This window comes from Pteronotus mesoamericanus, unplaced genomic scaffold, assembly GCF_021234165.1.
Source record: "Pteronotus mesoamericanus isolate MK-2021 breed Mesoamerican mustached bat unplaced genomic scaffold, CSHL_Meso_final contig_163, whole genome shotgun sequence".
NCBI lineage: Eukaryota > Metazoa > Chordata > Mammalia > Chiroptera > Mormoopidae > Pteronotus > Pteronotus mesoamericanus.
Genome location: NW_026555064.1, coordinates 18,891,118 through 18,915,432, shown reverse-complemented (window position 1 = coordinate 18,915,432; position 24,315 = coordinate 18,891,118). Strand labels below are relative to the sequence as shown.

Below are 24,315 nucleotides of genomic sequence, written 5' to 3'. Positions count from 1 at the left end.
TACCAATTGTTTTTTTAAAAGGATATAATTGCTATATAATATTAGTTTCAAGTACACAGCATAACAATTCAATATGTGTATATACTGGAAAATGATTAAGTGATTCTTAAATGCATTAATATTTGAATTGAGTCAAGTCGTACTTTTAAATAACAGTGTGTGCTGTTTATAAAAGTATATAAAAATTATAAATTATAAAATGAATCATTAGGCATGGTTAAATAAAAATGAATATAAGACAAAGGGATATTTATCTACGTAATTTCTTACCATAGTTTTAAAAATTGAAGATGTTCTGATACGTAAAATCTGATTTACTTGCTAACGTGCATCTTATAAAAAGTAAAAGAAAGGTGACTGCTGCAAATGTTTGAAATTTTGAATTAGGACATTAGAACTTCACTAGGTATCTAATAGTATTAGCAGCAATAAATTGCTTACCTTGCACATCACACTTGACAGAGGCTTATTAGCACGTTGGTCATCAGCTCTTAAAATTGGGCATCTAAAATAGGTCCTAGGCAGTTTTGTTGTTTCTTTGAACTACTTAAATACAGTGGCCACAGGTCGCAATCCTCAGTGACATGGTGTTATACAAACTCTCCGCCCTAGTGCATGGCATTCTTAAGTCTGATGGGGTAGTGCCTTCATTTGCAAGCTGCTTGCCGACGTCAGCTGCGCAGGCCTCGCTGGTCCAGGCCGCACCCACTGGGCACCTGCTGGCACTGTGGCTCCGCACGGTGCGCCGCTCCTCGTCGCTAAAGCTTTCCTGCCCTGCTGGTGCAGTGGATCATTGTTTCCTTTGTCTCTGCAGCGCATTTAACTTGCGCTTGGCACTAATTAATATGATAATATACGCTTATCTAAGTAAAGTTTCACTCTGGTGTTTCTTGTGTCGGGGGTGTGACTTTCTGTGGTTTGACCTTCCGTTTCCTTCCTTGCTGGGCCATTACATACATTCATAAAGCCGGCCTTTCTTTCCGTTCAAAGCGAGGAAATTTGACTCTAGGTCAATTTTTCAATGCTTAAATGTATATCTTTTTTTTTTTAATCGAGAAGAGGCTTGTCACTTGAACCTGATTCATGTTTCCTCTTTTTACCATCAGTTTCCGGAGGAGACAGAACTGGACCTTTTGTCAGTCACCATCGATGGCCCCTCCCATTACTTGCCCAACAGCAGCGAAGGGTCCTGTTCCGGGTCCCGGGCCCCCAGGACTCCAGGCTTCCCCCCAGGCGCTGCTTTCCAGCCGGAGGACGGCCGGCGGGACGACAGTTTGTCTTCCTCGAGCGAGGATTCCGAGAAGGATGAAGACCACGAGAAGGAAAGGTTTTACATCTACAGGAAACCCTCGTGAGTAGCCCCATTGCCTGAAGACCCTTGGGTAACACTTCTGAATCTGGGACTGAGCTTAAAGCATTGCATACAACTGTTAACTTCACAGAAAAAAATCCTAATGTGCCCAGCGGAGCGAGACCCGGAGGCGTGGCTGTGGTGTGCAGCCTAGTGCAACCCCGTGGAGCATTGTTTTTCTCTTTCCCTGTGCTTCTGTCTTTTAATCAAATCTGGGGTGATGTGCAAAATTTGAAAAATCCTGCCCCATCCCAATCGTGGAGTGTGGTGCCCACACTCACGTTCACCTGGCCCTGGAGCTGAGACTGCACCTGTGCCCTTGGCGCACGGCCGGGCACACGGTCATAGCTCCCAGAATGTGGGTGTGGAATAAAAAGCAACTCTGTTACACCTGGGGAAACTTCGATTAGTGTGAGCAAGTTGAGTATTACATGTGAACTTACGGCACAGTACAGCCCATTTACAGACTACGGTTCCCGTCGCCCGTTGGAGAACAGTTTGCTCAAACCCTTCCCGCTTCACTCCAGCGTGGTGACCGATGCTTCTTTCTGTAGACACACGTCTCGTAAGAAAGCCTCGGGCTTTGCTGCCGTTCACCAGCTGTTTACGGAGCGCTGGCCCCCCGCGCCCGTCAACCGGGGCCTCAGCGGCACAGCTACGGAGAGAAACATCGACTTTGAACTAGACATACGGGTTGAAATTGACAGTGGGAAGTGTGTGCTCCACCCGACCACCCTCCTACAGGAGCACGACGACATCAGCCTGCGGAGGTGAGCGGCTGCTTCGAGGAGGGCGCGCGTGGCCTCACTTGGCAGCAGTTTGATGGCTGCGGCGTTCACGAGCTTTCCCCACATCCCGAAGTGCAGATTTAAAGCTCAGGCTATTCAAAGCTACAGCGTGGGAGTGGTTATTTGTGTAGTGCACTGTTTCTGTAGACAAGTGGGTAATATTTTTGAGCAACTAGGAAAGGAGATCTGATTTAGAGTCTAGAAAATTCCTTAATTAAAATAGTTCCATCTTTGGAATTCTCCTTTAAACAAGTGTGAATTTCTCCGCGGGTCACTGCCCTTGTATTGAGCACACTTCTATCTTAGAGAGCAGTGTTGCCCTCGGGAATATTTGGTTACTGAGAATTTTGATTAATTCACTGAAAAATAAGAAAGACTGGGTCCCTGTCACAGAGGGGCCTCCGTGTGCTGGGATGGTTCCCGGGTGTAACTGCGGCTTTGCCATTTGCTCCCATCAATAAGCAACTGGTGCTGTGAAGGAAGAGGCTGGATGTTAGACCGTTCTTTCTTCTGATTTTTCTTTTGCATTTCCTTCCTGACCTGAAAGCAAATAAGAAGAAGGTGATTGTGGGGGCTGGGGTGGGGGGAGGTACGGGAATGCAGATGGAACTAGAGGGCGGAAGCTCTTGGTCCCTGAAGCCGCGAGAGCAGCCCTGGGCTCCTCACACCGTCTGTTGACCGTTCCTGTGTTTGTGGATCCATAATAAAAGGTCTTTAAGTGGACTGTCTGCTGAAGGAAGCTCTTTTTCTTAGTCCTCACCCAAGGACGTGCCCCTTGATCCCAGAGAGAGGGGAAGGGAGGGGGAGAGAGAAGCACTGATGTGAGAACAGAACATGGGCCCGTTGCCTCAAGCACACCCCGACTGGGAATCGAACCCATGACATTGTGGTTTATGGGCTGTGCTCCAGCCAACTGAGCCGCGCCAGCCAGAGCCCCAAGGAGGCTTTTATAAAATCACAGGGTACAAAGTTAAATTCTTACAAAGGTGGTAGTCATGATAAAAAGACGATTTATTTTAGTTGAACCCTAATGAACCACAGTAACTCGCTGATGTCCACTGTTTTTACCTCTGTAAAGGGCAGCTTCCCTTGGTCCAGCTCTGCATTCAGCGAGACAGCCATGACCCCCGGTGACAGGAAAGGTCACAGACCGCAGGGCAGAGCCAGCACCCATGTGAGGGGCTCTCTGGCTCAGCCAGATACACCGAAAAGCTTTCCCTTCTCAACTTCATCTTTCAGGGATGACATTCCATTCACTGTGCAGATGACAGTTTGATTTTAAACAAAAGGAAAGGAAAGAAACGCCATTTTTTAAAAAGATAAAAACACTTCTCTTTCTAGGAGTTATGACAGAAGTTCCAGGAGTTTAGATCAAGATTCTCCTTCAAAAAAGAAGTTTCAAGCTAATTATGCTTCTACCACCCACTTAATAACGAGCAAGAAGGTGCCGTCGTCCCTGCAGACCAAGCCGAGCGACTTGGAGACCACGGTCTTCTACATCCCTGGGGTGGACGTGAAGGTGCAGGCCTCCGGGCCGAGGGCGCGGGGGCGCGGCCGGGGGTGGCGGCTGTGTTCGCGCACCGCCCCTCCGGTTCCTGGGAGGTGGGCTGTGCAGGGTTTCCCTCTGAGGTGTGAGCGTGCGCGTGGCGGGGTGTCACTGCTCTTAGGCAGCTTTGGCTACAGAATGGGAGCAGAGAGAAGTTCATTTTATTTTTTTATACATTGACATTTATAACATGCTTGCTAAGCCTTACCTAGTGCAATGTTATTAACAACTTTTTTTTAGATTCTAGAATTGCAGAATCCTAGAATATTAAGCTAGAAAGTAAATACTATCTGGGGCAACCTTTGCAATTTTGAAAATGAGAGAAGGCTAAGAAATGTGTTGGCGTCACAGCGCTAACTGTGACCACAGGGCCTAGCTCTTACAATGCCTGGGACCACCTTCCTTCCACGTTTTTCCTTCATTTCTCTGTTTCTCTCACTTCCACGATTTTAACTTTGAATGGTTACCTTTTTCAATGCAGTTGCATTACAATTCCAAGACGCTGAAGACTGAGTCACCTAACGCCTCCAGGGGCTCGTCCTTGCCAAGAACACTCTCGAAAGAGTCCAAGCTGTCCGGTATGAAAGATAGTGCCGCCTCTCCGCCTCCTCCTTTGCCTTGCGCCGTCCAGGGCAAGGCTAACACCTTGCTTCCTCCCCAGCCCCCACCTGTCCCCGCAGGTACTGATGGGAAATGGGCTTGGCTTTTACTTTGTCTCACAACTTACTGTTTCGTCATCACCTCCTTGCTGTGTTGCGACTTTCACATTCACGTGTTTAGGGAAGGAGGAAACAGACTGATAGGGCTGCGCTAAATTCATAGCTGGGAGTGTAAGCCGACTGCTTTGCGCTATTTTTCAAACTGATATTACCTTAGAATATCAGTTGTTAAATAAATGGAGTACACTAAATATGTCATTATTTTAGCTCTCTGCATATTTAGAAAGAGCTCCATGTAGCTCCCATTTGGACGCTGATGGTCCAGACGGGAACATCGGGCTTACACAGACAGGGTGCTTTGGCCTGACTGCATTTATTGTCTATTTTTGCGTAACAAATTATCCAGAACTTGGTGGTTTGTAACTCAGACCCAGCTTCTGTGGATCACAAATTCAGGGGAAGTGTGGCCGGGCACCTGCAACCACGCTGTCCTCGCGAGTATGCTGCCAGGCCTGGGCGAGGGCTGTGTCATCCGAATGCTCGCCTGGCCCGGGGCGCCTGTCCCCATCGCGTCCTGTTGCAGGTGGCCGCAGGCAGGGCCCTCGCCGTGCCTCTGTGGGCCACTCTGCTGGGCTGGGGCGCGTGTTCCTGACAGGGCAGGAGGCATCCCTCGGAGTCCCTGGCTGCGGCGGCCCTGCGTTTGTTGGCTTAGCCCCAGAAGTCGCCTGCCATGCCACCCCCGCCACCTGTTGGCCCTGCAGCCCGGCCCTGATCGGGGTGGGAGGGAGCCAGGCTGGGGTGGGGCTGCCAGACCGGGCCCTCGGAGGCTGTCCTGGGGCCTGGGCGCCACACGGTGTGCGCAGCACCTGCCTGCATCGATTTCCCGAGTGGGGAGCATCAGTGTGGACAGTAGTTATTTGAAACAGTTTCATGAGGGAGACAGAACTTGATTTCTAAGTCTTTTCAAATAACCAATGAGCATGATGATAATGCCAGTCTTTTTATATAATTTTCAACTGACAAGGCACCTCTGGTGCACCCGTGCCTGCTAAGTGCACAGACAGGCATCGCTATTCCCATGTGATGCAGGAGGGGCGTTAAGGCGCATAGAAGTTGAATTTACTTCCTGGGTTTACAGAGCTAATACACACGGTCATCGTTGGGATCTTAAGGCGGAGTCCGCCAGGTCTGGGGCAGCCGCTGTACTGGTCTGCTGATGTGGGAGCGTTTGGTTAGGCAGAAGGAGAGGGAGCGCAGCCCATGCAGGAAGCAGTACAAACAGGCGCAAGCTGAGAGCAGCAAGAGCACAGGGAAGCCTGGAAGTAACCGCGTTTTTCCTCACTTGCCACTAAATGTTGTCAATCAAGGTTCTCTGTATTGAAAACAACCAAAATGTGTGAGTTCGAGCAAGTAGGAGTAACTTGTTATCGATGTCATTAGTCAGCTTTGTATTCCAGCGTTAACGTATCATGTCTACCTACCTGCTCTCTTTGTTACATTCTTGTATGGTTTTAATTATATCATTAAACTGCCATATAATTTTGATATCTCACAAAATCATGGTATATTGTATTAAATTCAGCTCATATTTGTCACTGTTGTAGCCAAGGGAAAAGGCAGTGGAGGAGTCAAAACAGCCAAGCTGTATGCTTGGGTGGCCCTGCAGTCCCTGCCGGAAGAAATGGTGATCAGCCCCTGCCTGCTGGACTTCCTGGAAAAGGCTCTGGAAACCATCCCCATCACGCCCATCGAACGGAATTACACGAGTGAGTGCCCGCCCCCTGGCCTCACTTCCCGTCGTGCATTTTGGGCCCTAGGACTTAGAAGGATACCGTAGTTACCTGTTATTATGTAGCATATAATTTCCACATTGCCTATTATTACATAATACATTCAGTGACAGTATAAAAGCGCGAGAGAGCCGAAGAAGCGCTTGAGCGGCCAGCTGGCCCCCATTCACAGGTGCACACCGAGTCCTGGGGCGGGTCAAGGGTTCTCCCACGGCCCCAGCGAGCTCACGACAGAGCCCCTCGTGAGGTCCTGCGGCGGCTCTTCGACCGGCCGTCCTTGAGGGCAAGGGCATAACTGCTGTTTGTTTGTGGTGTCTGGTGTCGCTATGGGGGGGACCGGGTTGGGGGGATGAGCTAGAGGTTTGGGGACAGTAGTGTGACACGTGGGGCCGCAGAAGCGAACGTGGCCCTGTGCTCACAGCCCTGAGCACAGGGCGGCCCGTGTCCTCGTGGTTTAACTGGATCATGGCCTTCCAACAGCTGTCAGCTCCCAAGATGAGGACATGGGGCACTTCGACCTCCCAGACCCAATGGAGGAGTCGACGACGTCGCTGGTGTCGTCCTCCACGTCTGCATACTCCTCCTTCCCGGTGGACGTCGTGGTCTACGTCCGTGTGCAGGTGCGGTGCCTGGTTTACTCCTCTGTGCTGGAGAGAAGGGCGTTTCCTGCGCTCACCTGAGCTTGCCCAGTGCGGTTCTCCATTGTGGTCCCTTTCCCCTGGGGCTCGGACCTTTGTGTGAGCCGTGGCTGAGAGGCTGCCGGTGCCTCGGGACGTGCCTGTGTGGGTTCGCGTGTGTGCCTTTCTGCCAGGGAGGGTTTTCAAAGTTTAGATCTCATGCTTGTGTGGCAAAAATAAAGATATGTAAGTTAAAATCTCTCTTTAGCATGAACGTCTTTTTAGTATGACGTGTATATTTCTTGCCCTATTGGCCTGGGGCAGATGGAGACTGTCATTGAGACAAAGAGTCACGATAGTGCCTCCAAGAGCTTCACTAAGAGTTATGTAATTGTTATTTATCTTTTATTTGAAAATGCAGTCCTGTCAGTAGGCCTTCAGGAGTGTGTGTTAGCACCTGAGGAGCCCCTTGAGCGAGGATTTGAAAACTCCTCCTATGTAAACCTGAGGGTTTTGTTTAGCTGCGATGAGGACCCTACTCTCTGCGCGGCCGCCAGGGCGCAGGAGCTTCCTCTGGTGCTTAGCACCAGCTTTTCAGGATCCTCTGGAACGTGTCATGGCTGAGGGCTTGAGAGTTTATGAAACATTAATTAATATGTCTTCCTAAACTTTGTATAGGGGAAATTACTTCCTAGACTTGATTATGAGCAAGTATCTTTAATGGTCTGAATGATCTAAATATCTAAATATTTATCACTCAGAACTTCTCACTTAGATTTTTAAAAATAATACCATTATGTTAATATATTACTTAATGCACCATGTGTCTGTTTGCAAAAGCTAGTGCACTGAAAGAATCCTTTTACATGTCCGTCAATTTGGTATCTGCGGACGGAAAGGGAAATGCAGTTTTTGGGTCCACGGTGAGATCATTTAACCTAGAACCTTTTTGCGCCTTTCTGCCTTTCCACATGGTAGCCCTCCCAGATCAAGTTCAGCTGTTTGCCGGTGTCCAGGGTGGAATGCATGCTGAAGCTGCCGTCCCTGGACTTAGTGTTCTCCTCAAACCGGGGAGAGCTGGAGACTTTAGGGACCACGTATCCTGCCGAGACTGTGTCCCCCGGAGGGAATGCTGCCCAGGGAGGCGCGAAGTCCTCTGCAGGCAGGCCGGGAGCCACAGGTAGGAAGCCCCCCGCCCCCGACCCCCCCCCCCCCCCCACTCAGGGGCTCATGTGCCATGTGTGTTTAAAGTGTCCTGGGGATTGGCTTGTGTGCCCATGGCAAGTTTGGCCACAGGGGACACCTGGTCTCTAGGAGAGAGGGAGCCATGACGTTCTGTGTTTTTTTTTTGGGGGGGGGGTTGCATATCAGTAAGTGTTCTTTTTTTTCTCCAATTTACAGTCAATCTTATTTTGTATTAGTTTCAGGTGTACAGCACAGTGGTTAGATAATCGTATACTTTACAGGGTGATCCCCTGATATTTCCAGTGCCCACCTGGACCTGCACATGGTTATTGCAGTATTACCGCCTCCGCGGTCCCGGACGCCCCGTGACGGCTCCGTGGCCGTCAGTCTGTACTTCTTGATCCCTTCAGCTTTTCACCCAGGCCCCAGCCCCTCCCCCCTGACATCCTGTCTGCTCTCTGTCTCTGTGAGTCTGTTTCAGCGTGTTTATTCTGTTCACTAGAGTCCACATGCACGTGAAACCACGTGGCACTTGTCTTTCTCTGACTGACTGACCTCACTGAGCTTAACGCCCTCTGGGTCCGTCCGTGCTGTCATGAACGCAGAGCCCGCTGCGCCTGTGCGCCTCGCGCTGTCCGCCCCGCTTCCCGCTGCAACGTGGGCTCCCGCTCTGTGGGCTCCAGCTGTGTGGCGTTGGTTTGCTGCAGTTTATCCAGTCTGTGCCCCACCTTTGCCTGAACCGGCCCTGTTTTGTGCCTCTCCTGCGGCCAGCTTCCAGGGGCGCAAAGCAGAGAGGAACCAGGAAGCCGGGAGCCGGGCGGTCACACGCACCAATGGCTCTTTCAGCGTATTCATCCCTGGTTTACCAAGTAAATTAAGTAGATTAATTGGAAAGGACATGTAAAATATCATTTTGTTTTCAAGGATTTAAAGCTATTGATAAGTTCATGGTGGAGTGTTCCTAGTTTATTTTCCAGTCCCGCGGGGCTCCTGAGACTCTGCTGGTGACCGGCTCTCGGTCTCCTGCGGCTGACGAAGGCTTCGGGTGTCTGTGTCGACTGCAGGTTCATCGGGCCTGGGCAGCCCTCTCGGCCGAAGCCGGCACAGCAGCAGCCAGTCGGACCTGACCACGTCCAGCAGCAGCTCGTCGGGGCTGAGCTTCACGGCGTGCATGTCCGACTTCTCGCTCTATGTGTTCCACCCGTACGGGGCCGGGAAGCAGAAGACCGCCGTCTCTGGGCTCCCGGCCGGGACCGGAGGGCTAGGTACGCGGGCACACCTGCGCCCCTCTCAGCCTGATAGCTGTGTCCCAGCTTTGTGCTTTCCTGAACGCGTGATGGCTTTCGTAATGGGTATAAAAAAGGAGCAGAAATTTAAAGTTTTTCCTCTTGGTGATAGCGATCCTGTCTCTATAAATAAGTAAAAATATGCAATAAATAAGTCAGGAAAATTAATTATACAAGAATTTTAAAGCTCCTGATATTTTATAAGTGACATACACAGCACAATAATTTCTTTGGATATAGGTTTATTTGTATAAGAAATTATATTCTACAAATAGTAAATTTTTAAAGTTTTGAACCATGTTTATTAATTTAAAGTGAAACTGTTACTATTGTCATTATTATTACTGTTAGAGCACTTAAATTTCACTGGCATTTTAAGGCACAGATTTACCACTAAAAATACTCATTAGATCATTCTGCTTAATTTTTTACCTCACTGAAGTGACTTTGATCGATGTTTACTTCCAGTGTTTTGGGTCATTTCAGGGACCTACAGTAGACAGCCATGTGAGTGTGTGTATAGTGGACTTGCATGTATGTGTTTTAAAGGGAACACGGACGAGGAGCCCACTTCCGTCACCGGCCGGAAGGACTCGCTGAGCATAAACCTCGAGTTTGTGAAAGTGAGCTTGTCTCGGATGCGGCGCTCGGGAGGGACCTCATTTTTTGAAAGTCAGTCGGCAAACAAGTCTGCGAGCAAGATGGACACCACGCTCATCAATATATCTGGTATTCAATTTTATAGTCATTTAAGTATTGTTTTCTGGAATTAAATAAGGGCCTCCTTTCAACAGTGTTTAAGTATTAAATTTATTTAACAATGTTCGGGTTTTAATGGGAAGGGGAAGGAAGGAGAGGAGTAGCAGCCCAGCCCAGGGAACATGCTCGGCCTGAGTCATCGGTGAGAAATGTGATTTCTAGGTAAACACAAGGAACTATCGCCCGAGGGCTGAAAGACCCCTGATTAAGGCACCAAGCATTCCTTCTTTTCTTCACTTCTCTACCATAAATTGGTAAAATTTCTAATTTTTTATTGGATTTTCAAATAGGAAATTCTTAAAACACTGCAAAGGGATGAATTAAAAATGTTCCACATGCATTTAATTTTAAGTGTTCAGAAGTGAGTCGCCTGCAGCCACGAAGCTGGCAGGGTGCGCGGTCGCGCGCCGGCCCGCGGTCACGCGCTGGCCGTCAGTCACGCTGTCTCTGGGGCACTGCCTGTGGCAGCGCAGCCGTCAGCGGAGTTGAAGGAACAGGAGGACACCGTCATCCCCGAAAGTAACAAAACTGCGTTGTACATGAGGATAGGCCGCATCTAAATGCTCCAACCAAAAGAACAAGACAGAATCATGTGTGGGTCATGGAAGAAACATCTCTGTGCGCATATATGTGCATGCAAAAGAAGTGGTTATGTAGAAGGGACTCACGGCAGCATGAACGGTGCGGGGGAGGCAGGAGCCAGGGGCCTGCATCCCGACAGTGGCGGGGGGCGGGCGGGGGGGAGTTGAGAGAATCTGAAGAGAATCCACGAGTCCGTGTGAGCAGCGGCGGCGGAGGGCACGAGGAGGCCCCACGCTTTCGGCCTGGGTGACAAGAGACCGAGCGGTCACTAAGCTAGGTAGAAAATAAAGACGCAGCTGCAGGGCAGTTAGGTGGGGAGTGGGGCATGTGGCTGGGGGCTCAAGAAGGCGCAGGGAGGAGCAGAGGGAGCCGCTCCGGGAGCCACGGCGGCTGCGAGCCCAGGCCCGCACACCGGTCCTGGCTGCACATGGCCGCCTGGTGTACGGCCCCTTCTGGGGGAGTGTATCCCAGCTCATCGCCACGAACCATTTGCCGTACTTGGGAAAAGCCCTGGGCCACAGCTGAAAGCTGTCCCTGAGACCGACCTTCAGGACGTCTGGGAGAAGGTCGTGAGCAGTCGGTAATTCCGGTTTGCTCTCTCCTCATGAACGGGCTGGAGCCCTGGTGGTCAGTTACAATGTGCTCTTTTCTCCTTTGTGGAGGGAACACATTACCGCTTACTGACCATGCCGCGCCGCGTGCTTCGGCGTTTCATGAATTGTAACAAGTATAATTCAGTAGTGTGATAATACTGTGTCATACCATGTGAAAATAGAAAGGTGTCGGAAACCCGTTCTGACAAACTTTCCCTGTTTCTGTGCCAGCTGTCTGCGACATAGGGTCTGCTTCCTTTAAGTATGACATGCGCCGCCTCAGTGAGATCCTGGCGTTTCCCCGAGCCTGGTATAGGAGGAGCATCGCCAGGCGCCTCTTCCTTGGAGACCAGACCATAAACCTGCCAAGTAAGCTTGCTATGCGGCTGGAATTATAGTCGGGCTGTGTTTGACTTTGGCAGTGCTAGTGCCATGGTCGATGGTCGGTGAGCCGCGCTGCGTGTCCCCCTCCTCCAGGGAACGCCCGTGCCTCCCCAGCGTTCTGGGGCGTGGCGTCCAGCGATGTGTCATCTGCAGCAGCTTCTTCGTAGTCTTTGTGAAACCTGCAAATGCAGAAATACAGGGCCCAGCGCAAATAAGGCCCCTTTTTTATTACAAAATCATAAGTGTGTCATTCTGTAACATAACAATATCACACGCAAGCACACTATGTGACATTTTAGGTGAAATGTTCAAATTAAAACTACACATTATCACACGTCCATGTTATCATCCTACCAACCATACGTAAGCAGCCCTGGCTTCTGCCGGACCCGGTATGTTTAACCGCTCAGGCGGATCCTGGGTAGTTGGGCGTGGAAAATAGGAAGTGTCGGTCAGGGACATGCTACCATGGTGCCTGCATGTCTTCTCCTGGACGTAGATACAGCTGTCGTGCGGCCCTGTGTGCGCGGGAGGCAGAGCCAGCATGGCGCACTACGAATAAGAGAAACCAGTCTCGGTGTAGCCCCTTGTCTGTGGAACGGGGGACGCAGTGCCTGCCTGGCCCTCCTGGGAGTGCCTCTGTGAGAAGCAGAACAAGCTGGGAGGCACTTGGCCGAGTGCAAACTTCTGCACACGTAACAGACAGACAACTGCAAGAGATACGTAATGGGATTAGAAGTGGTACAGTGGCGGAATGTGGTGTTCTGTGGCATGCTGATTCACCATTCATTGTTTTGGTTTCTGCTTCCCTGCTAGCGTCTGGCCCAGGGACCCCCGACTCCGTCGAGGGGGTGAGCCAGCACCTGTCGCCGGAGTCCTCGAGGAAAGCGTACTGCAGGACCTGGGAGCAGCCCAGCCAGTCGGCCTCCTTCACGCACATGCCCCCGTCCCCCAGTGTGTTCAGTGAGCACGTGGCTAACAGTGCCATGTCCCCGGGGGCGGCAGCGCAGAGCCTCAAGTCCCCAGCCTCCGCGAGGTGCAGGAGCGTCTCCGACTCCTCCGTCCCCCGAAGAGGTAGCGCTGCCCCGCCATCTGCGGCCCCGGGGGGGCCTTAGCCAGTCGCTCCCGGTCACTGCCCCTGCAGGGGGACGCACTCGGCAGGTCTTCCTGGGAGACGGGCGGGGGTGGAGCAAGCAACACGCAGGTGGACGCTTCCGCCTGCAGAGGAGGCAGCTGGGTGCTTTGGACAGGCGGGGGAGGAGTGAGCCTGTGCAGTGTGCCCCTGTGGCGCGGCCGTTTCTGTTTGTTTTCCAGTTACAGTTGACACACAGTAGTGCTTTGTGTCGGTTCCAGGTGTACAGCATAGTGGTCAGACAGCCACATACTTTACAGAGTGGCCCGCCTGGCAGCGCGCAGTGATCGCAGTGTTACTGACTGCATCCCCTCGGCTGCGCTTGACACCCCCGCGACTGTTTTGTAACTGCCAATCTGTACTTCCCAATCGTTCGGTTACTTTCAGAAGTAAAACAAACCTACAAGGTTGTACAAGAAGTTTGATATTGAAAAAGTTAATCTTAATATTCATTCGGTGAGTCTTTTAGTGACTCTGGTTTTTGAACTCCTATGCGCTCAGCACTCTACCTGTGACATACAAAAATGAGCGATGTCGTTCACGTCACAAGGTAAGACAGAGTCTAACGAGCAAATGCGAGAGCAAGAGCACGCGCACCCGTGGGACACAGGAGTCAGGCATGCGGCCGCCTCTGCCTCGCAGAGTGGTCCCTGCCTTCCGGTCCCCTCTCTGCCAGTAGCAACCAGGGATTTCCTGCTTTGCTGAGAAAGGCCGGGGGGTGAGTGACGCGGATCAGTCCTGTGTCACTGGCGTATCACTGCTGTGTCTCGTGCGCACGTACGATGGAGTGTACCCAGAGCTTTATGAGCTTTCAAGAGTGAGGCTGCCAGCACCTCCGGAACAGTCAGTAAATGGCCAACATGGCAGCTATTTAATGAGAGGCCTGAGTACAAGAATACCGTACTTTCAGTTTGGGATTAGAGTGGTAAGAATGGTTTTTGCTTTGTAATCACTCAGTATCTACATGAATAAATGTGCATTTTATTTTTCTATTTTTAGATTCACTTTCAAAAACATCAACTCCTTTTAACAAATCAAACAAAGCAGCAAGTCAACAGGGGACCCCGTGGGAAACACTTGTCGTGTTTGCTATCAACTTGAAGCAATTAAACGTTCAAATGAATATGAGTAATGTAATGGGAAACACAACGTAAGCTATTCAGATACAAAGAAATATATTTAATCATTAGTTTTAATTTTTCTCTTTGTAGTAAAGCAATTCAAAACCTTTTTCTAATGCTGAAATGTTGGAGACAGTAAAAACACTTGATAAAAGTATAAAATTGCTTTATCCTGAAGCTGCCTTAATCTAATCCTAAAGATACTATAAAACAAAATGAAATATGTTTTAAAAAGAGAAAAATTATAAATGAAACAGCATCATTTTCTAGCTAAACAAATAGCCTCATCATAAATGTTAATTTTAAACATCCGTTTTTATAATCCACTTTTTTTAAGCCTTCTGAAATCATCTAACTCTTGCTTTAACTCATGGCACGGAAGCCACCTGTCTCATGAACAACCTCCTCTTCTGCAGCTGGACGACGAGCGGCCTGAAGAGCCAGGGCCGCCTGTCAGTGGGAAGTAACCGCGACCGGGAGATCAGCATGTCCGTGGGGCTGGGGCGGTCCCAGCTGGATTCCAAGGGCGGAGTCGTCGGAGGGACCATCGACGTCAACGCCCTGGAGATGGTTGGTATGTTGAAATTTCAGTTTTTAAACACTGGTGTGGACAAGCTGTTCCCAGCAGGCATGTCTGTGAAAGTGACGATTGCTTGTTCTAGCTCATATTTCTGAACACCCGAACCAGCAGCCCAGCCACAAAATCCAGGTCACCATGGGCTCGACCGAGGCCCGCGTGGACTACATGGGCTCCAGCATCCTCATGGGCATCTTCAGCAACGCCGACCTCAAGCTGCAGGACGAGTGGAAGGTGAACCTGTGCGCGGCCCCCGACGCGAGCATGGTGGACAAGAGGTACGCAGGGAGAGCGCCCGCGCGCCGCACGGCCGCCGTGGGTGCGCTCTGCCGACCCGGAGGAGCACGCTCCGCGCGTCCTTCTCTTGCAGAATGATTGTCTGTCATGCACTTAATGGGGATGAAAAACTCGGGTGGGGAAGAGAATTTTTCTTGTACTTTTAAACTATCTATAAGATGCATGATAAAGACTTGTTTTATGTTCTAGTGAAATTTTTGTCCATGGAGATTTGAAGTGGGATATTTTCCAAGTAATGATATCAAGATCGACCACACCAGACCTGATAAAAATAGGAATGAAGCTCCAGGAATTTTTCACGCAACAGTTTGACACCAGCAAACGAGCTCTGTCTACCTGGGGACCAGTTCCTTATCTCCCGCCCAAGACAGTGCCGAACAACCTCGAGAGAAGTTCTCAAGAGCAGTGTAAGAGTTAGGGCTAAGCCTTCATCTCTGCTTCCCTTTCAGTAAATGAGTTATTTAGAGCCCTCGCTTAAAGTCACGGCGTAGCTACACACAAAGTGAGCCCTCTGCTCCTTTCCACTTCACTCGGTGGCACCCCTGCTCCCTGCTTCCCAATGGGACTCAAGGCCGTCATTTGAGAAGCCACGCTATCTTCTCCCCTTCCCTGCCACAACTCCTCAGAGCCCTCCTGAGTACTGAGTATGACAGTCTCATGTTCTGCTTTAGACAAGGGGCTGTGGAATCAGAATGTCTGAGTTTGCATTGATTAGCTGTGTCATATTAGGCAGATTGCTATTTTCCCTCTGTATTTCAGTCACCAAACATTCATTAAGCATACCCGTGTTCGTAAGCACTGTTCTAGGCTCAGAAGGTCTACTGGACAAAGTTCCCGGCCTCATGAAGTTTACGGTCTAGTGGGAGAGACAGACCATAATGAATTTACTAACTAAAATGCAAGGTAGCTTCAGGTAGGAAGTGCTGAGTAAAGGGCCGAAGCAGAGAAGGAAATGGAGAATGAGCGTGTGAGGGTGGCTCTTATACAAAGGGGGTCAGGGAAGGCTTTTCTCAAGGGAAAGGTCTGGGCGGAGACCCAGGGGAGGAGCCACACTCCCGCAGCAGGCAGATACAGGCTTCGTTGAGGGCCAGAGGGCGCTGCTGTGTGGGACAGAGCGAGCCAGCAGGAAAGGCTGGACCTGAACTCAGGGCCAGGCGGAAGGCGGGCTACAGGCTCCGAGGGGTGGTGGGGGAGGCCGCGGGTGGCGGCGGCCCCTGCGACACGTGCGTGCGTTCATGTCGCCGCAGCAGGGGCCGCGCGGGAGCCCCTACAGACGGCGGGCCTTTGACGGGGCCGAGGGGGGAGTGGCAGAAGCTGTGAGGACTCAGGGTAATCTTTAATGACTCTCTGTTATCGCAGAAACAGTGCTTGTACATTGAAAAACAACTAGAAAATACATACAAGCAAAATGAAAACATTTCATTCCACCCAAAAATTATCCCTATAAATACCTGGAAGCATGTGCCTTCAGATATTTTCCTACACACCTGTAGATATGTATGTGCACTTTTTACCAAACTGTGGCTCGTACTGTTTTGTAACCTTTTTCACTCAGCCACCTCCCACTTTCCATGTTGCTAATTTATCTGCTCCAGCCTGTGACCGCATTCCACGACTGACCTAAAATTATCCTAAAATCCATCCAAAACGGTATCTCCAATTCAAGATTACAGGTTAAATCTGGTTTTGTTCCTTTAGTCTCTTTTATTTCAGTATAGTCCCTTTTTGAACGACCTGACTTGAGAGATCTGGCCAGTTGTTCTGCAGAATGTTCCACCTTCTGGATGTTTTTCAGTCGCTTCCCTGTGGTTTGATTTGTCACGTTCCTCTCGTGCCCCTGTCTCCTTTCAACCGGAACTGGTGGCGGGTGTGTGCAAGTAAAGGGAAGTGTCCCAAAACGCCCGGCCCAGCTCCTCTAGAAAGTCCTTGTCATGGAAAACAAGCACACAGGCTTAGGGACTTGTTTTAGATTAAAGGAAACGAAAGAGACATGCCAACTAAGTACCACACATGGCCCCTTGTTGGGCCTGGAACGAGAGCTGTGGAGAACAGCCAGAAGGGACATTACGGGAGCACGTGGGACAGGGACATTGGTGTTTCTCGAATAAAAGCAGAGCTGCCCCACGTGAACGTGCACCTGAGCTGCCGGGAGGCCTTACTCAGACGCGGGCTCCGACACGGCAGGGGCGGGGGGACACCAGCGTCTGCGTTTCAGATGGGCTGCAGGGTGGGCGGGCGGCCCTCAGACCTCGCTTTTGAGCAGCAAGGGTACAAAAGAGTTAAAAAAAAAAAGTACTTCAAATCAGGGGACCTGCGTTTGATTTCTAGGTCTTCTGGTCCCTTGTTTTCCTTAGCCCCTCCTCTGCTAAACTTGAACAGAGCGCACAGGAAAGCCCTAGTTTGCAGTTACTGTGAGAACTGTGTAAAATGGCACCCGAGCGTTTGTAAATCATTGCATCGGCGTTAGCTGTAACTGTTGCCAGCAAGTTACCACGCCTCTGTTGAGCCTGTCCCTGGGCAGCACCTCCCCCAAGACTGTGTTTATTTGCTTCCACGTCACGGTGATGGGGTTGGTGGTGGTCCGTGTCCCTTACCCGGGACCCCAGCTGTGGAGAGGAGCCCTGCTGCCCGCCCTGCTCCCCGCGTGTCCGGGACGCGCGGTGGGCAGCCTGGACAGGCGCCGTTTGGTTTTCTTGCAGTGCTGGACGCGGCGCACCACCGGCACTGGCCGGGCGTGCTGAAGGTGGTGTCGGGGTGCCACATCTCCTTGTTCCAGGCCCCGCTGCCAGAGGACGGGATGCAGTTTGGAGGATCGATGAGCTTGCATGGAAATCACATGACGCTAGCTTGTTTTCATGGTCCGAACTTCCGTTCAAAATCCTGGGCCCTTTTTCACTTAGAAGAACCAAACATTGCTTTTTGGACTGAAGCTCAGAAAATCTGGGAAGATGGTAAACTGACACATTTCAAGCTTTTACTCTTTTCTATCTTCTGATATTATGTGGTAGAGTGATCTTTTCTTTTTTGTATCTTTTGTCTGTTTTTTTAAATAATATTCCTGAAGTTTACCCCATCTGTTGTCACGTAGCTGACATGGCAGGGGGTTCACTGCTGGTGAGTCCATGTCTGTAAACTCTGGGATGTGGGGAAGGACTTAGTTCTGAACTCACCACCTGCTCTGGTTCTCAATTTAGGCCATTAAAGTTTCTGCCCCTGTGGCTGGCCACAGTCAGTGTAGTCGTTATTGAAAGGTGCCGTATGTAAACGTGAGCATGCGGGAGATTCTCACCAGGTGGGAAAAGGAAAGGAGACTTCTTTGCAGAAGCACAGTAGCCATGGAAGGCAGTGATCTGCCGGTCAAGACTGTAGCATAAAGCTTTGATGGGCAAGGCTCTGCTTTCACCCCTTATTTGCAGTGATGAACGCACTTCCTTTCAGCTTTCACGTCCTTCAGTGATTTTTAATGGTGGCCAAAAAAAAAAAAAGAATGACTGATGCTCTTCATCTTACTGGGGATAAATCCAGGTATAACTAAAAGAGAGAAAAATCATTTGTGACTTTTTGTCTCACTTCTCTATCTCCTCATGTTCACAACCTCACTATGACTTAGCGGAATCTGTTGCTCTGTGGCCCCACTGTTTCCTTGCATCTAAATGTCGTTTGTAATATCAAGAAACTTTTTTCCTCCAGGCTCTAGTGATCATTCTACATACATTGTACAAACGCTGGATTTTCACCTGGGCCACAACACCATGGTCACCAAGCCGTGTGGCGCTTTGGAAAGTCCTATGGCAACAATAACCAAGATAACGCGGCGGCGCCATGAGAACCCACCCCACGGAGTGGCGAGTGTGAAGGAATGGTTCAATTACGTGACGGCCACCAGAAACGAAGGTTGAAAGTTGATTTTTTTTGGAGATACATGTTTTGCTTTTTTTCCTATTTTGGGCTCTTTCGACTGTTTATAATTTAAGTGGAGGGCGAGTTTTCATTTCTTCTGTCACACAAGCTTCATTTTAGTCCTGCTCACGGTAGTAACAGTGTTGGTGCCAGATTTCACCACCTGGCAATGCAGCGTCTCATGGACTTAAACTATTTTAGATGTAGCTGGAAACACTCAAAATAAAATTGGCTTAAATAAATGGAATTAAGTGTACTTTATGATAACTGGAAAAATGTTTTCATACTCATGCTAAACACTTGAGGTTTGGGCAAGTTATTATACAACTAAGTAACAGCACGCCACCAACTTAAGGTTCTAGATGGAGGGAATAAACTGAAACTAAGTAACGTTATTCCTACAAAGTTGTGAGTTTAAAGAGGGTGGTTTTGATGAGTGTTTTCATTTGAGTAGATTCACCAGTGTTATAATAATGTGGTAATGAACACTTTTATTTTATACTTGTTTTGTGTTCAAGTTTACAGGACTGCTTTAGTCAAATTGTTTCATGTGTATTGGAAAACTGACTAGATTGAGACGTATTAAGATTCGAATATTTTACTTAAAAATGACTTTTCAAAATGCAAAAGATGATGCCTTGGGCTCCGTGGAAAATAATTACTATGGTACAGGGGTTAAAGGCTGTTCTGGGAACCGTGAAGGATAAGGAAGCAAATTAGAACACTATGCGTGTATTGACTGTTCTGCCTTCCAAGTGTGTGTTTTGGGTGAGGGAGCCCTTTTTGGCTGCGTTACTATGGAGGGGCTGTTAGCATACTGAACTGCTACCTGTGTGCCTAGAAAATTGCTAATTTTCATAAGACAGCCATAACATAATCATAGCACATATAGTGAGGAAAATCAGGACTTCTACCTGATTTCAAGATCAGGGTCATATTTAATCACAAACTCTGTAATAGTGAAGTATTCAATGTATGGGGAACTCTGAGATTAATGAAACTCTTACAATTAGACATGAATTTAGTTGATGATGATAATCATTTTACAGTTCAAGGAAAAAAACCCAAAATGGATTGTACTACTGGATTTATCCAAAATCATGTTATAAAGCTTCAGTCTTGAGAATAGTTTTATATATCACTATTTATGTATGTGTGTGTATATATGTATATATAAAATGAAATCACTACATATATCTTAATATAATACTATGTATTTATATAAATATATGTATACCCCATCTCTAGAAAGAGAAAGAATATAACTGTTCTCAAGACCACAGTTCTGTGTGGCTCTATGTTTTCAAATGTGAGTTTATTTTCCAACTTTTGAAATGATAAAAGTTCTTGTGTCAGAGTGTCATGAAAGCTGTAGGCATGTCCCTGCCCGCTGATTTACTTTGATTTTTATTGCCTTCATTTTGCCTGTAGAGCTGAACCTGCTTCGTAACGTGGACGCTAACAACGCCGAGAGCAGCACGACGGTGAAGAATTCTAGTTTGCTGAGTGGGTTCAGAGGCGGCTCCTCCTACAACCACGAAACGGAGACCATCTTTGCTTTGCCAAGGATGCAGCTCGACTTCAAGTCTATTCATGTTCAAGAGCCACAAGAACCTTCACTACAGGGTATGTGGAAAAGCAATCCTTAGCTCCTAAAGTTACCAAGAAGATTCTGAGGGACCTTCAAACACCTGTCTTCCCACAGGTTACTCTTGTAATATTAGCATGACCTGATGAAATTGATATCCTGGGTCAAATTGATTTTCCTACCAGCCACATGACTTAGGGCAGATCATTTAATCCATCTGTACCTCTTTCTCAGTAAAGTGGAGGATAACAATAGGGCTTCATTTATGGGAGCTTTATGAGGAATAAATGGCATACATTTTAAACTGCCATCACTCCGTAAATCACACACAGAAACCGCTCCTTTCTCCACTGCTGCCCTTAAGTGGACGCACTCACACAGACCCCACCAGCCCCCCAGCGACGCGCAGAGGCAGGGCCTGGGTCGCTAGCCCTTCACCGCATGGGGCTCTGCCTTGCAGACGCCAGCCTGAAGCCGAAGGTGGAGTGCAGCGTGGTGACGGAGTTCACCGACCACATCTGCGTGACCATGGACGCCGAGCTCATCATGTTCCTGCACGACCTCGTGTCAGCCTATCTCAAAGAGAAGGAGAAAGGTGCGTGGGGGGTGGCTTTCCTTCCAGCTTCAGGAAAGGCAGCTGCCTGCCGTTCGTGTGGGTTTTCATGGTCTGAGGTGGGTGGGAAGAATGTCGCTCCGTCCTCTGAACAGGAAATACTGTGAGGAAATGCGTGTGCGTAATCTGTTGGCAAGGCTGTGCGACAGACTGAGTACCTGCTTGGCACACACAGCGCTCTCTGTAAGCCTGCCCCATGCCGGATGGCATTTTATGCTTCATGCAGTGTTTCCGTGTGTGCGTGCGGAATATGTATTTATATATGTTTTCAGGACTTGTAGGAGATGCTCACAGAGGAGGAAGAGGAAAGGAAACCTCTTTGAAGAAATAGTAGTAGTCAAGTGAAATGACTAAAGAAAACAACTACGTATTAAAGTAGCACGTTGTCTATTACTTATGATCACCAGCTTAGAAAGACTTCATCTTCCATAAAACATTTGAATGTTTGCTATGTAGAGTGAAATGGCTGCTTACAGAAAAAGCTGCTAAGTTAGTACCGCTGCTCAAACACACATATAGCCGTTAACATACTAAAACCATTGAGTTACACAGATTAAATGAACGAATTGTATGGTATGTGAATTATCTCAATCAAGCTGTTAAAACAGTAAGCCATTCGCCCGAAGCCATTCTTTAGGGCCCCTACCACGGTCGATTTCGGCACCCTCGGCCTGCCGCCCGGTGAACCTCAGCGTTCTCTCCCATCGGTTTGCGGCCCGCAGATGTATGTAGAACATACGCTGTTATGCAAAAATAAATGATGGCATTATTTCTAATTGTAAGATAATGCAGTAACTTTGATGATTGTCTTTCTCCAAGCAATATTAATTACCAGTACTTATTTATGGCTCATTTAAAAATATTACCTTTTAAGAAATGTAATTAAATGAGACTTTGGCTAGTTCATAGATAAAATGACTAGTGGAGTCAATTATTCTGTTTGTATAGTGATTTAAAGTAAACTCATATATATATTTACAATATTAACCTATTATTTTCATTATAGCCATTTTTCCACCTCGCATTTTATCGACTCGACCAGGACAAAAAAGTCCAGTTATTGTCCACGATGACACGTCCTCCGACAAGGACAGAGAGGATGGCATCACTTACACCACTGTGGACTGGAGGGACTTCATGTGCAATACGTGGCATCTGGAGCCCACTCTCAGGTAAGCAGTGGGAGTATATGTTTACCTGTATTCCATGGGACTATTAGAAAGAGGTTATAAATTATGCATTAGGTTATTAAATACTTTTTACCAAAAAAGGATATTTAGAAGTTAGCCAGTGGGCTCCTGAATAAGCAGAAAGTGACTTTGTAACAGTAATTTGTATCCAGTGAAATTTGTTGTCACCAAATTGACAAAACACTTTGGTATGAATAGCACACAAACGCATGAGAAATATTCACATTGTCAGTGCTGAGGAACAAACTTAAGGTATCGCCAAGGTCCTAATGCAGAAAACTCTTTAGAGAATCTGCTTTGTATTTGTAAATCTCAATAAATATAACTAGCTCATTAAGTCACCGCTTCACGTCAGTAAGTTGGTTCTGTGACTTTGAGGGGAACGATGGCTCATGAACCCAGTGTTACATAGGCTAATCAATGCAAACAAGAGGCCAGTTTCTACAATATGCAATGCAATGATGTTGTTTAAGGACCTGTTGTATCTTTTAACTGACAATGACCACAACATGGTTCATTTGCTGTAAATCCATTCCTTCCTTGGCAACCTTGTGTGAGGCGCAACGCGCGACGCGGCAGGGCTGGCAGCGCGGCTGGGCGGTGGCTCCGAGCCCGGCTCTCTGGCCCAGCGGCTCACCCGAGGCCCTGGGGGCCGTGCTCTGCCTCAGTTGCCGCTTGAGGAAAATTTAGAAAACAGCATTGCGTGCTGTGGTGTGTTGTTACAATAGTGAAACAAGTTAGTTAACACCAGCCGTTGACAGCTATTAAGAGTTTTAGGAGACCAGCGCTCGGCGCCGGCCATTCCCAACTGGAACCGCGGGAGCGAGGCAGCTGGAGGCACCATGGCAGCTTTGGTGCCTATGGGGCTGCCTGCGGAGACCGCGGGGCCGGTGTTTGGCAGCACCGCCTTCCCGCCGCAGGGTCTGGGTGGGGCCGCCCCAGGGCTCAGCGCCACAGACCTCGCCCGCAGGGCGCCAAGCTGTGCGGCCAGCAGCTCCCGGTGCTCCCCGGCCACGGGCAGCCAGAACCGCCTGGGCTCACCGACACAGGGGTCTGTCCTTGAAAAACCTGTGGCACAAAGGGACAGACCAAAGGAGTGGCTCCCGAGAGACAGCAGGGAGGGGGGAAGTGCGCCCGCCCTGCACTTCTGGGCCCCGGTAACTTGCAGTCAGACAGGCCATCGGGAGCGGGCGGCCGAGGCCAGGAGCATCTTGCTGATGGCTGCTCCCCACACGGAGAGAACGACCCTGTGTCGGAAACAGCCGAGCTCACAGCGAACATCTGCGTATTTCCCACCCCCCTACCCCCCATTATGCCACACGCATGAGCTCTTACTTTTCTCGGCTTTATTGAGGTGCAGTTGACAAAACAGAAAGATATTTTGTGTGTGACGTCCTGCCATACATATACATTGTGAAGGGACTTCTCCCACCAAGTTAACTAACATCTTTTAGAATGAACCAGATGTCCTTTAAATATTTAAGACCACTATGTAACTTTAGGCTTGAGAGAATCAGAGTGAAATTCATTCGACTCCATTGCTGTGTGTAGGCTTATCAAGGCTAGTTATAATCACACATTTTTTAATGCCATTATAGTGAATCCAGGAATTGTAGGTTAGATTATTCAAATGCACCTGCTGAAAATACTTTATCTTGAGCACATAATGGAGGCTGGTGATGCTCTTGAACTTACCTTCAGGACGGTGCAGGGACACTGTACTCCTAATTATTATTTACCCTCATTTTAGATTAATTTCTTGGACTGGAAGAAAGATTGATCCAGTAGGCGTTGATTATATCCTTCAAAAGCTGGGCTTTCATCATGCCAGGACTACTATTCCTAAATGGCTTCAGAGAGGGGTCATGGACCCCCTGGACAAGGTTCTGTCCGTTCTTATCAAAAAGCTCGGGACTGCACTACAGGACGAGAAGGAAAAGAAAGGAAAAGACAAGGAAGAACACTAAACAAGTCACTTGATCTGTGAACAAATTTTGATTGTGTCCGTTAAATTTTATTACACTGGAGTGTTTTGTTTTTTGTATATTAAAATTATTTTAAATATAATTTGAAAATAATTCTAATTTTGCGGCCATTATGTTGGTTTGTAAGTTAACCTGTTTGTTCTAATTCCACCATTCTGTATACAGCGAAGTATTGCATGATAATGTAAATTTTGTGAAAAACTAGATTAAGATATATACATCTACTCAGTAGGGTTTATAATTGTATTATGTGCAATATGATTCCTGCATCTCAAAACACTTTCAGAATAACTGTGAATTTCTTGTTATTGGCCATACTTTTAGGAAAAAAATCTTGTTCATAATGTGATATTTTGGTCATTAATTACTTTT

At 48.5% G+C, this 24,315-nt stretch overlaps 1 protein-coding gene across 7 annotated transcripts in view; it reads left to right on the top strand.

The window, feature by feature from the left end:
- Window positions 1-24,315, top strand: part of BLTP1 (bridge-like lipid transfer protein family member 1) — a 126,944-nt gene extending 102,629 nt beyond the window's left edge. For 6 of the 7 annotated variants that reach the window (XM_054563454.1, XM_054563462.1, XM_054563496.1 and 3 more), the window contains 21 exons: window positions 1,107-1,351; window positions 1,906-2,121; window positions 3,481-3,658; window positions 4,167-4,365; window positions 5,949-6,110; window positions 6,615-6,754; window positions 7,730-7,931; window positions 9,001-9,201; window positions 9,772-9,951; window positions 11,388-11,525; window positions 12,357-12,614; window positions 13,672-13,822; window positions 14,210-14,367; window positions 14,456-14,648; window positions 14,857-15,074; window positions 17,367-17,618; window positions 18,358-18,561; window positions 19,999-20,193; window positions 20,616-20,750; window positions 21,775-21,940; window positions 23,709-24,315. In XM_054563454.1, coding sequence (XP_054419429.1) covers window positions 1,107-1,351; window positions 1,906-2,121; window positions 3,481-3,658; window positions 4,167-4,365; window positions 5,949-6,110; window positions 6,615-6,754; window positions 7,730-7,931; window positions 9,001-9,201; window positions 9,772-9,951; window positions 11,388-11,525; window positions 12,357-12,614; window positions 13,672-13,822; window positions 14,210-14,367; window positions 14,456-14,648; window positions 14,857-15,074; window positions 17,367-17,618; window positions 18,358-18,561; window positions 19,999-20,193; window positions 20,616-20,750; window positions 21,775-21,940; window positions 23,709-23,925 — 4,008 coding nt within the window. In that variant the 3' untranslated portion in view covers window positions 23,926-24,315. The remainder of the gene's footprint in view (window positions 1-1,106; window positions 1,352-1,905; window positions 2,122-3,480; window positions 3,659-4,166; window positions 4,366-5,948; window positions 6,111-6,614; window positions 6,755-7,729; window positions 7,932-9,000; window positions 9,202-9,771; window positions 9,952-11,387; window positions 11,526-12,356; window positions 12,615-13,671; window positions 13,823-14,209; window positions 14,368-14,455; window positions 14,649-14,856; window positions 15,075-17,366; window positions 17,619-18,357; window positions 18,562-19,998; window positions 20,194-20,615; window positions 20,751-21,774; window positions 21,941-23,708) is intronic. The other variant, XM_054563478.1, reaches the window with a different exon arrangement.